This window comes from Diospyros lotus, chromosome 3 (assembly GCF_014633365.1).
Source record: "Diospyros lotus cultivar Yz01 chromosome 3, ASM1463336v1, whole genome shotgun sequence".
Taxonomy (NCBI): domain Eukaryota; kingdom Viridiplantae; phylum Streptophyta; class Magnoliopsida; order Ericales; family Ebenaceae; genus Diospyros; species Diospyros lotus.
Window position 1 is genome coordinate 41,589,887 of NC_068340.1, and position 13,248 is coordinate 41,603,134.

General features: G+C 37.3%; 2 protein-coding genes across 2 annotated transcripts; both read left to right on the plus strand.

The window, feature by feature from the left end:
* The first annotated feature begins 296 nt into the window (after positions 1-296).
* LOC127797982 (uncharacterized) lies at positions 297-1,816 on the plus strand. The gene is made up of 4 exons (XM_052331244.1): positions 297-320; positions 467-568; positions 814-1,443; positions 1,533-1,816. Exons 2-4 carry the CDS (start codon positions 520-522, stop codon positions 1,613-1,615), a joined length of 762 nt encoding a protein of 253 aa, XP_052187204.1. The 5' UTR covers positions 297-320; positions 467-519; the 3' UTR covers positions 1,616-1,816.
* A 3,474-nt stretch (positions 1,817-5,290) lies between these two features.
* Positions 5,291-7,386, plus strand: LOC127797983 (uncharacterized). The gene is made up of 5 exons (XM_052331245.1): positions 5,291-5,396; positions 5,545-5,646; positions 5,908-5,988; positions 6,510-7,070; positions 7,160-7,386. The coding sequence occupies exons 2-5, from the start codon at positions 5,598-5,600 to the stop codon at positions 7,204-7,206; spliced, it is 738 nt and encodes a 245-aa protein (XP_052187205.1). The 5' UTR covers positions 5,291-5,396; positions 5,545-5,597; the 3' UTR covers positions 7,207-7,386.
* Positions 7,387-13,248: the final 5,862 nt, after the last annotated feature.

The window sequence follows — 13,248 nt, forward strand, 5'->3', positions numbered from 1 at the left end:
AGTTACAACATATATATTTATGGATTTAACAAGTTACAAGATTCTAGTAATGCAATTTGAGATTTTGTTGACAAATTTGCCGTTAGTTCCAAAAATCCAACCTTACTCTGATTATACTAATCTTTTTCCACCTGTGAGGTGACTTAATCTATTCTATTGACCTGGTCCTTCTCTCTTTCTCTCGCACTCTCTCTCTCTCTCTCTCTCTCTCTCTCCCTGTGTATATATACACACACACAGGCACACACATCAATATAGATCTTTGCTTGTTGATTCAACAAGAGTTGTGGCATTAATTCCTCCAACTCCTCCTGCAATTGGTAATTAAGATATTACCCCATCTTCTTCCTGAGATCAAAACCCAACTGTTTGTGCTTCTCAAACTAAATGAATATATATATATATATGATCTTTTTCTGGGTTCTTAATTTTGTGCAAGTTTTAAACATGTTCTATTGATCTACAGCTGGGTGATAGAATTGCATTTTGATCGATTGAGAAGCCAAAAGCTCAACAAGAATGGGAATGATAACGGGTACTCTTCTTCTCTGGGTGTTCACTTATAAAGGTAAAGGTCCTTCAATCAATTCCCAATTAAGCTATATATATAATATATGCATTGATTCAAACCCATTCTACACACATTTTCACTTGGATTAGTAGAAGTTAATGCATGTGGTTTATTCATTAGTTCCTTTTTTTATTTTTGCCCAGCATGTTAATTCTTTCTATTTCTGGGAAGAATTTTTATACTCAAAGAAGAGAATGACCAATTGACCTTGCTTTTTTATCTTTTTTCCAATTCTGCTGCAGTTGCTAAAATGGCCAAAAAAAGGATGGCTAGAAATAATGCGAAAGATGCTGAACCTGTGATGGGATATCCTGTGATGGAATATGAACCTGTGATGGAATATGAGTCACTTGAGAAGGCGGCTAAAGAACTGAAGCAAGAAGGGATGGGGCTTCGGAGGAGAGAGGATGAAGCAATCGATTCTTATGGAAGGCATGTTCAAGCACTCATGCCACTGTATGGCGTTGCCTCTATCTATCTCCAACAAAGTTACCCCCATGATAGCCTGTGGCTCTCGGTTATGATAACAATTAATCTCTTCTTCTTTGCCTTCGGGGTTGCCTTTATGACGGCATTGACGAAGCTCGAGAAAATATCTCAGTCGACTGGGGACCTCAGGAGAAGGCAGGAGGATTTGCAGGAGCAAGTCACAGCTTTTAAAGCCGTGGCTTGCAAGCCGGGATCATTTGGAGAGCTTTCGGATCGGATGGATGGGCAAATTGCGGGGCTGGAGGAAGCCATAGCTGTGGCCATGGAGCTATCTAAATCAAAAGATAAGCAGGCCAACTCATCGGTGCTTCTCCCTCTCGCAGCTTGTGCAGTTGCATATGGGCTTTGTTTTCCTCTGGTCGCTCGCCTCTACACATCCCACTGTAAGAGCTACTACATCTATAAATAAATGTCTAATATTCGCTTGTCTCTCTTAATTTTCTCATGGCCATGAGTTCATGAATTGTCACAGCTGCTGCTTTCAACCATTCTGCAAGGCTGTCTATTAATGCTAATCCACAGCGGAAAGGACTGGGATTAAGGGCGCTACCCTGAGAGGAGGTGAACTATGAACTATGAGGCAATCAAGTCAAGTCCCTGGACACAGTTTTCAGTTTTCTTTGTTTGCTTGTTTTTGTATTGAGTTCTGCTTTTACAGAATCTTTTGGATATTTTTCATTAAAAACAAGGAATGTAATCGGTGCTATGCACTTGCAAGTTAAGAAATACTATTGATAGTTAAAATTTATATTCTTTTGGCAATATTTGTATGAAGATGACTTTTTTCTAGAATGAAATAGTCAAAGGGTACTATTAAAATATTTCAGATTTAAAAAAATTTAGTTTCTTTAAAGATTCGGTAAAAATTTCACTACTAGAAAATTAAGTTTTAGTGATGGAATTATTTCGTCAATAATTAGCGACGGATTCACGAAAATTTAGCGATGGGAGGCCTGTCACTAAATTTAGTGATGGGCGTCGCTAAAAAAGAAAAAATAAATAAAATTTTAAATTTAAATTTTAACGACAAAAAAACTTGTCCCTAAACAGAAAACAAAATCTAAAATTTAAATTTTAGCGACGGGACAAGCCCGTTGCTAAAAATAAAAAAAATAAAATATAAACTTTAAATTTTAGCGACGAGCTAACCCGTCACTAAAAAGAAAATAAATAAAATTTTAAATTTAAATTTTAGCGACGAGTCGAACCTATCGATAAAAAGAAAAAAATAAAATTTTAATTTTAATTTTTAGAGATGGACTTGTTGCTAAAAAGAAAAAAAAATTAAAATTAAAATTTTAAATTTTAGAAACGAACAAACTTGTCACTAAGAAGAAATTTTTTTTTTTAATTTTAATTTTTAGCGATGGGACGAATTCGTTGCTAAAAAGAAAAAAAATTTAAAATTTAAAATTTTAATTTTAGCGATGGGCAGACCTGTTGCTAAAAAGAAAAAAAAATAAAATATAAATTTTAAATTTTAGCGACGGGGTAACCCGTAGCTAAAAGGAAAAAAAAAATTTAAATTTTAGCAACTAAAAAGAAAAATAAATAAATAAAATTTAAAATTAAAATTTTAGCTTAATTTATATTTAAATTAAAAAAATCCATAATTTATATTTAATGTGAAATTCATACTTTATTTTTTTATGATAACTTAATTTTTTTATTATTTTGATTATATGAACCTGTATTTATTTTTAATTTTTAATTTTTTTTATTACATTTATCTTTGATTACATCAAAATAAATGGGTTAAATTGATTAAAAATAAAGATATAAAAATTAAATTAACTTAAAAATACAAATAAAGAAGTGTAATTAAATAATAAAAAATTTAAGTGACTTTAAACAAAAATGCATAAAAATACATAATTAAATAATATGTTGTTCTTTAGTGGATACCCATCTTTTTAATTTATCTCTTCTTTTTATTTAAATTTATCAATTAACTCATTTAATTTAATTGAATTCAAATAATTTATTTTTTAATTAATTAATTTAATTCAGTTAATTAGTTTAAAAAATTTTAAACTATGAGCTTCCCCACATAGTTTTCATAGTTAAATGTAAAATTTATAAAAATTCCAATTAATTTCAAAATAAGAACAAAATTTTTCTTTGCTAATATAATAATTTATAAATTTCTATTTGAATTAGTAATGAAATAAAATTTATAAATAATCAAATTAATATTAATTAAATAAGTTTAGAAAATTTTGGAATGAAAAATGTGATATTGAAAAGTTTGGAAGAAATACTATAAATATATTTTATGCAAATTAATAATCAAAGAGTCTTTCAAATGGGTTGGTTCACTCCCGTGACTGAGTGCGATTTTGTTCACCCCCTTTAACGGGGATAACTTTACCCCGTTAGTTTTGGGGGTAAAAAGGTCATTTCGGGGGGTCTTCACCCACCCGTTCTTCTCTCTCTCCTTTCTCTCCCATTCCCTTGCTCTCGCCGCCTTTCGCTACACTGCTGCTGCATCGTCTCGCCTCGCCTCGCCGTTGCGCTGCCTCGCCTTTACAACGCCTTGCCTCTGCACCACCGCCTCACCGCGCCTCTACACCACTGCCTCGCGGTCGGCGAGGCGAGACGAGACGGTTTACACGCAAGAAGAGGCGGCGGCGACGGCAACACGAGGTTGGCTGGAGAAGAAGAGGAAAGAGGAGAAAGGAGAGGAGAGTGGGAGATTTGGAGAAAAAGAGGGAAGCAGAGAGCAGAGGAAATGGGCGTTGGTTTTTCACGGGGGTCATTTTAACTCCCGTTCAATGGGGTGAACAAAATCGCACTCCTCGTGATTTCCTTCCAAGTGGTTGGAGTTTTGATTCAAGGGGCATGTAGCTGAAGGATTATTACTGGGAAATAATACCAGTGCGGCCACATGGCGAGTAGAGGCACGGCCATGTGGTGAGCAAATGAAGGGTTGGTGTGCATGCATGGGCTAGCCATTTTGCGGCTAGGGCTAAATTCAACGACGAAAACCAATCCCGTTCCTGATTAGCGACAGAATCAACGAAGGGAGCTGTTTGTCACTAATTAGCGACGGGGCCCGTCGCTGATTAGTGACGAGGGCTGCTCGTTGCTAAAATTTAGCGACGCCAAGTTTAGCGTCGCTAAACTATTTAACGACAAATTTTTAAGGTTTAGTGACGGAAAATTCCGTCACTAAACGTATGATTTTTTGTAGTGCTTGTTCAATTTTATTAAGATAAACGATTCGAAATTATGCCTAATTTTGAATATAGATTTATAAATGAGTCAAATTTGAGTTTAGTAAAGGTCGATTCGTCAAAGTTGGCAAATATATTCGATTAAAAATTTGTGAATAATAATAGATTCAATTAGAAACTCATAAACAATTCGATTAGAAGTGCACGAATAGCTCGTAAATAAAATCGTTTATATATACATTAATATATTTATTTATATTTTTATAAATATATTATATAATATGAAAGTATTAGATTTTAAATTATTATAATAATATAATTAAATTAAATATATTTAAAATAATTATATATATTAATTTAATCATTTAGTATAATATAATATATAAATAATAAAACAAAATAATTTTATTAAAATAATAAGCTTTGAAAAACTCAAACTAGTAAGCCTGGGCTTAGCTCGTCAATTTTTGGATAGAGTAGGACCTGAGCCCAGTATCTATAAGTAAGAATATTTTTTGGCTTTGTGATTTTATTTTGTTTTCGATTAGATGTACTCTTAAAAAATTATTAAAATATTTCAAATTTAAAAAAGATTTAACTTCTTTAAAGATTGAAGAGGGGTCTACTCTTTCCTTGCATTTTATATCATTGCCATGGAGTAAAATTCTCTGCAAGTCAATTGAATGAAACTATATTCATTTTTTCCTTTTATTTTGGAACTGTTAAGTTAATTTTTTGTTTCTGCTCTACATTTTCATTCACATAAAACTGAAATTTGCATTTGCATCTGGTCCTAAATGACTAAAAATTATAGCGATTAATTGATAAGGTTGCAATTAAACCCAACTGATTCGAGTTTCGCTGAGTTTAGGTTCTTGGACTAATTGATAATGCAATTTGAGATTTTGTTGACAAATTTGCCATTAGTTCCAAAAATCCAACCTTACTCGATCGGCTTATACTTTTCTTTTTCCACCGGTGGGTTGACTTAATCTATTCTATTGACCCGGTCCTTCTCTCTCTCTCGCTCTCTCTCTCTCTCTCTCTCTCTCTCCCTGTGTATATATATACACACACAGGCACACACATCAATATAGATCTTTGCTTGTTGATTCAACAAGAGTTGTGGCATTAATTCCTCCAACTCCTTCCTACAATTGGTAAGATATTACCCCATCTTCTTCTTCCTGAGATCAAAACTGTTTGTGCTTCTCAAACAAAATGAATATATATATATATATATATATATGATCTTTTTCTGGGTTCTTAATTTTGTTCAAGTTTTAAACATGATCTATTGATCTACAGCCGGGTGATAGAATTGCATTTTGATCGATTGAGAAGCCAAAAGCTCAACAAGAATGGGAATAATAACGGGTACTCTTCTTGTCTGGATGGTCACTTATAAAGGTAAAGGTCCTTCAATCAATTCCCAATTAAGCTATATATATAATATATGCATTGATTCAAACTCATTCCACACACATTTTCACTTGGATTAGTAGAAGTTAATGCATGTGGTTTATTCATTACTTCCTTTTTTTTTTAATTTTTTCCCAGCATGTTAATTCTTTCTATTTCTGGGAAGAATTTTTATACTCAAAGAAGAGAATGACCAATTGACCTTGCTTTTTTATCTTTCCTTTTTTTTTTTTTTTTCCAATTCTGCAGTTGTTAAAATGGTCAAAAAAAGGAAGGCTAGAAAGAAAGCGAAAGATGCTAAAGTTGAGATGGATGTGCAATTGGACTTGGGTATGTATTTTAATGTGAAATGTGTTTTATGGAATCAAACGTATGAATGGTATGATAATCCGTGTTTTATTCAGTACTACACTTAATTACTCCTCGTGAGTACTGTTTTCCTTTGTGTCATGAATATCAAGTGAAATAGAGCAAGCAAATTTGAAACGAACACACAAGATTTATATGGTTTGATCACCAGATGTCATCTACTCTATGGAGAGAGGCGGGTCAATGTACTATGGAGAAAATTGAGCAGATACAAGAATTTATGATCTCATGAAACCCCCAATCAAAATACACCCTTTCTATTCTCTCAGAAACTGTCAAAAACAAAGAGGAACCAAATACATATGGCTAATACAGAAAAAGGACCCAAATTAGAACTACTCCATACCACTGCCCTTCTCTTCCCCCACAGCTGCCCAGAAAAAAAATCCCATTTGGGTCTTCTCCCAAATTATTTGAGTTGGGTCTTCTCCCAAAATCAGAAATCAAGATATTCCCTTACAATTATTATTCTTTTTTCGCAGATAAACCTGACGAAAAAAACAGCCCAGACCCAGAACCTGTGATGGAATATGAGTCACTTGAGAAGAAGGCTAAAGAACTGAAGCAACAAGGGAAGGGGATTCGGAGGAGAGAGGATGAGGCAATCGACTCTTATGGAAGGCATGTTCAAACACTCATGCCACTGCATGGCGTTGCCTCTATCTATCTCCAACTAAGTTACCCCCATGATAGCCTGTGGGTCTCGGTTATGATGACAATTCTCTTCTTCTTTGCCTTCGGGGTTGCCTTTAGGACGGCATTGACGAAGCTCGAGAAAATATCTCAGTCGACTGGGGACCTCAGGAGAAGGCAGAAAGATTTGCAGGAGCAAGTCAAAGAATATAAAGAATTATTTAGAGAGCTTTCGCGTCAGATGCGTAGGGAAATTGCGGGGCTGGAGGAAGCCATAGCTGAGGCCATGGAGCTATCTAAATCAAAAGATAAGCAGGCCAACGAATCATCGGTGCTTCTCCCTCTCGCAGCTTGTGTAGTTGCATATGGGCTCTGTTTTCCTCTGGTCGCTGGCCTCTACACATCCCACTGTAAGAGCTACTACATCTATAAATAAATGTGTAATATTCGCTTGTCTGTCTTAATTTTCTCATGTCCATGAGTTAATGAATTGTCACAGCTGCTGCTTTCAACCATTCTGCAAGTGCAAGGCTGTCTATATATTAATGCTAATCCACAGCGGAAAGGAATGGGATTTTAAGGGCGCTGCCCTGAGAGGAGGTGGACTATGAACTATGAAGCAATCAAGTCAAGTCCCTGGACACAGTTTTCAGTCTTCTCTGTTTGTTTTTGTATTGAGTTCTCCTTTTACAGAATCTTTTGGATATTTTTCATTAAAAACAAGGAATGTAACACGTGCTATGCACGTGCAAGTTAAGAAATACAATTGATAGTTAAAATTTATAATTTGTTTAGGCAATATTTGTATATGAAGATGAATTTGGATAGTTAAAATTTAATGGGTTTCATGTTAAATATAAGATATTATGAGTTTAAATCTTAGTCTGACCATAAACCTTTGTTTTTTGAATGAAATAGTCAAAAGAGTACTATTAAAATATTTTAAATTTAAGAAAAAGATTTAATTTCTTTAAAGATTCAAAAGGGGGTCTACTCTTTGCCTGCATTTTATATCATGTCATTGTCATGTCGTAAAAGTCATCTCTTCAAGTCAATTGGATGAAACTATATATATTCATTTTCCCTTTCATTTTAATACTATTTGTTAATTTATCGTTAATGCTCTACATTCTCTTTCACATAAAACAGAAATTTGCATTTGCGTCTAATCCTAAATGACTAAAAATTATAACATTGGTCAATAAAGGCATTTAAATCGAGCTCAGTTGAGTTTCGCTGAGTTTCGTTGAGTTTAGTTTCTAGATTTGAGCTCGAACACTTGTTGGTGACTGGTGGCGATAGCTAGCGATAATCGACAGTGAATACAGATTATCAAAAAAGGTGAATGATTCCAAATAGATGCAAGCAGTCGTCATTTTGGTCAAAGAAGATGAATGATCGTAGTCTCAGGAGATCATTGTCACTGGAAAAGATAGATTGTTGCAGGCACAAAATAGCATGTCGTTGTCAAAGAAGATGGACGGTCGCAACCGTCATTGGCTTCTCCTTTCGATCCTAATTCATTGTTGACAACCACCGACGAGTCCTCGATATTTCTTTGATTAATTCTTTTTCTACAACTATTTCTGTCGACGTTTGATTTCGGCCGACCGTGATTCGTTTTGGGCCGCGATGAGTCAATCCAAAAATACCGAGAAGGAAGGAAGAAAACCCCTCCCTCCAAAGTTCCAAGCGTGTACACCAGAATCTTTTACGTGGTTCGGCCAGAACGATGCCTAGTCCACAGCCGCCATCTGATTATTCTCCCAGAGTGGCGGTATCTGATTATTATTTTTCTTGTCCTCCTTTCCCCCCCTCATGGTCTATTTGATTCTCATTTATCTTGAGGGGCTTTTACAATTTAGATAATATATAAAAATACAGTGTTTGTATAATGGGGGATAAACAGTTCTTACCGCCTTCGCAAGACCGGGAGTGGGATCCTCATTACGAGGGGCATGGGCTGTTACAGATAAAGTGATCGGACCCTACCTTTGACTTCTCAGCAGCTTTGCCGCTCATGCGAGCTGGAGGTTTTAAGCCAGCGACCTGGATGGGCCAGCGATCTGGAGGATATTTCAGGAGCTCGTTAGTCGATTGCTCCGAGCTCGTTGGGGGATTACCGGGAGCTCGCCATATGCTCGCTTTACGAGTTCCGGATCTTTGGTGGAGGCTGGACCTTCCTTGACGAGGTCGTCCGGGCCTTCTTGGCCTTGGGTGATTGGGCCGGTCTATCGGGCCGAGTCTGGCCCATGCGGGGTGATGCGGGAAATACATATAACATAAGCCCCCCAGTTCGCGGCACGATCTTCGTGCTGGGAACTGACGCGTGCCAGCTGTTCTTCCATCCCTCCGACTTCTGCCCAATCACCTTAAGTCTCGTCGTTCCACGCAGCACGCTTTGTCGACAGCGCATTTAATGCGCGCCCCCTCCCCATTTCTGCGCATGATTACACTCGTGGGACCCACAAGCTGTTGTGCGGCCGCTGGATGCGGAGCATGTGATAAGTCGTCATTTGATCCGACGGTTGGGATGGACCAGGCCGTCAGTATAAATAGTGGGGAGTGTCCACCCGCTTCTTCTTTCACGCTATTTTGAAACTCCCTCAAACCTTTGCCTCCCTGCTTTCTCCTTCCTCTCTCGAGGCCTCCATTATCGCCGTGCTTTCAGACGTCTGCCGTTCTCGTCCGGTGCTTGGTACGAGTCCCCATTCAGTCGTCAAGCGTAGCTTTTAGGTAAGTTTTGTCGTGACTTTCTTCTTCTTCTTGTGAGGCCGTCCACCGTTGGTTAGCCGTCGGTGGTTTCTCTGGCTTCGTTGATCGATGTCGTTCTCATTTTTGGAGAAACGACACGATTCGGTTTGGCGTTTGCTGGGCCTTTGGGTCCAATGACCTTAGGATTAGCTTTTCATGGAACACCGGGCTTGCGGCTGCAGCCCCTTGCCCTAGGCGGTACCCCTTTTGCGAAGCGCTCGGCCTGGAAGACCTAGGGGACGTTTTATGGTTTTTCTTCTAGTTTCTTGAGGTCTGGTTCGCGACTTGCGACCTGACTGTTCTCTCTTTTCCTTTGTAGATGTCCGACCAACACCGTGGAAATTCAGGTCAAAAGCGCTGCAATTATATCGTAGGAGAAAACGACACTTCGAGCTCCGAAGATTGTCTCATTATGGAGGGCCAAAATCTTGGGGGTGCGAGCTCGGGGTGTAGGGAGGTCGCCGTCCCGACCTCTAGGGAAACCGAGCTGAAGGTTCAAGATCAGATCGCTGGTGGGAGTGCTGATCTTGCGGTCTTCAAGAGATTCTCGTCCAAGGCCAAGCTTCACGAGGTGATGACTTGTGCTCAGGAGTTTCGTCTCCCCAGGACCTGCCGAGTATACATCCCTGCTTCGAGCTCTCATGCAGCCTACCCGCCAGCCAATTTCATAGCTATTAGCCCCCAACACCTCGAGTTTGGCTTTAGGTTCCCAGTAGCCCCGTACCTTATCGCCCTCTTGAACGACGTCAAGCTCGCCCCTTTCCAACTAACACCGAATTCGTATGCCCAACTTACTTCTTTGGCCGTTTTATTCCTTATAAACAAACTTCCTCTCCCTTCGCCAAAACTGATAAGATTTTTATTTTCTTTCAAAAATGCCAAGGACGGGCTGTATTACCTGGCGGCTCGTCCTTCTCCGTACAAGGCCGCCCTTCCTCAGGGTAAAGCAAAGGGGAAGTCCAACGTGGGCAATTACAAGTCCAGTTGGTTCTTCGTGTCTTGCCATTCCCTCTCTCTACTTAGGAATTGTAGCTTCGCACTGACCCCTGTTAAGAGAATATGAGCTCTCATAAATCTTTCCTTTGTTCCGAGAGTGCTTGTTTTAACTTGCTCATGCTGTAGTGGCCCACTACCGGATAGTCCCGCTAGCATAGGATATCCGAAAGGAGGTCATCACAAGTGTGATATAGAACAATAACATACAACACCATAATACTATCCTTAGATAAACTCAGCGGAAGCTAACATAAAGGTTTACAACATCTTAGACCATAGTCTAAACAAAATGAAATACAAGGGCACTAACAAATTTTACAACATAAAATTTCCTCACACTTGCCCTCATCACAAATGCTAACATAGACCATCTAATTTGGAAGGTCTCTGTACACTTCTAACCCTGGGCTTTAGCCCCACTGGGCTCGCCCTCAACCACTGCTCTACTTGTACCTGGAATGACATGAGAGTAAACAAGGTGAGTCACAAGGCTCAGCAAGTGTATTTATAAAGCATGGAGATATAGAATCAAAGGCAGGGATAATCAAGATAGAATAAACAACTCTATGAGGAGATATTAGTATAACGCGACTCATAAGTTCTCGGTTTACATTAATTTCCCATGCCGTGATTATTACATATATTATGCACTCGTTCCCATGCTCATGCATATGCACCAATAGTAGGGAATTTTTTCTGCATAATTCTCAAGGCTCTCACGGCCTATATATATATATATCCATTCATGAATATATATGCATCATGAAAATACATCAACAAATGATAACAATTTGAGCCACGCCTTCTGGGTTGATGGCCACCTCACCCGCGTCAAGCGCTCATAGGATATCCTTTCTCATCCACGGACTTAGCCGTCGCGCAAAATAATAGGTGCGCAAATCAGTATAATCATGCATCACATATGCATATCCCCATTTCATGTCAATCCTCAATGATTAAGAAAAATCTCAAATCATGCTTAACATGCACAATTACATAAATTAAAGTGTGCACTATCTTATGATCACAGGGTAAATTTTAATACATTTATTGACTCATACTTATAGAAATGTCCAAACCAATATTTACGGTATATTTTTACCCCAATAATAATCGCAAGGAATCAAAATTTATACATGCAAGAAACACTAAATCTTGCATGACACTAGACCCTAATGAATAAATGTCATTCCTTAAGAAATGTAGGGTGACACAAAACCCTATTTAGATTTTTGCAATGTTCAACAAGAAAACGAATTAATATTGCAAGATTTATCGAAATAAGGAAAATAAAACCCTTTTATCCAACAATGAGGGTTATCAAGAATAATTCAAAAAAACAATGGAAGAACTATACAAAAATCATAATTTTAAACGTAGGAAGGATAGACTACATAGGAAGAGTTGAATAACAACATATTTCAGAAATTTCCAGATTTCAAGCATATTTTCAAAAATCCAATCTGGGCTCAATATTTGGTAAAATACCACAAACGATATACCAAATCAAAGCCTAATGAGTCTAGTTTCTGGAACATCAACTGGATTTGAAATCGGAAATAACCACAAGGAGATATTCCACAAAAACCGAAACAAGGCAGAATTTGTAACAGTAATTTACAGAATTCTACATAGAATTCAACAAGGTTGTTATGGGTACAAATCATAACCAAAAATTTCAAATCTTATACCGAATCAAAGCCCATGAAGTCTATTTTATAGAAAAAATAAATGGATCACAATTTGGATATAACCACAGAGCATTATACCCCAAAAACCGAAGCAAGAACAGATTATTCAAAAACAGAGCAGAAAATTTCCAGATTCTGGGCAAGAATTTACAAGGATACTGTAGGCTCAAAACACAGCCAAAAATTCTAAAAAATTTACCAAATGAAGATTATCAAGTCTAGTTTATACAGAAACAAACGGATCTTGAATCGGATATAACCACAGAGAGTTATACCCTAAAGAGTACAACAAGGTCAGTTTACTCGAAAGCAGTAAAATTTCCAGATCTTAGCAGGGATTTACAAGGCTATAACATGATCAAATCTTAGTCAAAAAATTCGATTCTTGTGTCTAAAATGAAGCTTAAGATGTCTAGTTTACAACCCAACAAACGGATTTCAATTTGGATATAAACACAAGGAGTTATAGACCAAAGAACATAACATGGTCAGTGAATCCGAGAATAAGAATTTAAGAGCAACAACTTAAAAATGAAGGAAACAAGCCTTCTAAGATGGAAACAAGGTTGAAGAACTTGCATTAAAATATAATCAAGAGAAGAAGAACTTACACAATCATAAGGAGAAGAAGAAGAAGAAGATCTTGAATTTGAAACAAGAAGGAAGGGAACTTGCCTTAGATGGTTGCAATCCAAAGAGATGAAGACACCCCTTGAAATTGAAAATTCCATAGTCTCCACTTAAAGCTTCAATGAAGAAGAACAATGGAGGAAGAAGAGACAATCGGGAGAGGGAGAAGAAGAAGGGAACAAGAAAGTAAGAAGAAAGAAAAGGAGGAAAAAAAATGTGGGAGACTTGTCTCCCAACTCCTTTCAATCCATCTCCCTTTTAATTTTCTCTAATTTACCCTTCATACTAACACACACAATTCACATATCTCTTACCCATTTTGGTCATTTTACCATTTTCTTAATCTTTTTTTCTTTTTAATTAAGATACCATTCTCTATGCCCATAGCCCAAGCCCAAGTCAAAATATATAGCCCAAGCCCAAGTCAAAATATATGGCCCAATCCAATTAAGGCCCAATGGACTTTTCTTGAGATTTGGGTTCAACCCAATTCATTTACACTTAAGATTTAATTATT

Bases quoted from the DNA above. Each gene is read 5' to 3' on its own strand.
- LOC127797983 (XM_052331245.1), top strand. From the start codon at position 5,598: ATGGGAATAATAACGGGTACTCTTCTTGTCTGGATGGTCACTTATAAA. The intron at 5,647-5,907 runs GTAAAGGTCCTT...CCAATTCTGCAG, and splicing joins CTGGATGGTCACTTATAAAG to TTGTTAAAATGGTCAAAAAA. The intron at 7,071-7,159 runs GTAAGAGCTACT...GAATTGTCACAG, and splicing joins TGGCCTCTACACATCCCACT to CTGCTGCTTTCAACCATTCT.
- LOC127797982 (XM_052331244.1), top strand. From the start codon at position 520: ATGGGAATGATAACGGGTACTCTTCTTCTCTGGGTGTTCACTTATAAA. The intron at 569-813 runs GTAAAGGTCCTT...ATTCTGCTGCAG, and splicing joins CTGGGTGTTCACTTATAAAG to TTGCTAAAATGGCCAAAAAA. The intron at 1,444-1,532 runs GTAAGAGCTACT...GAATTGTCACAG, and splicing joins TCGCCTCTACACATCCCACT to CTGCTGCTTTCAACCATTCT.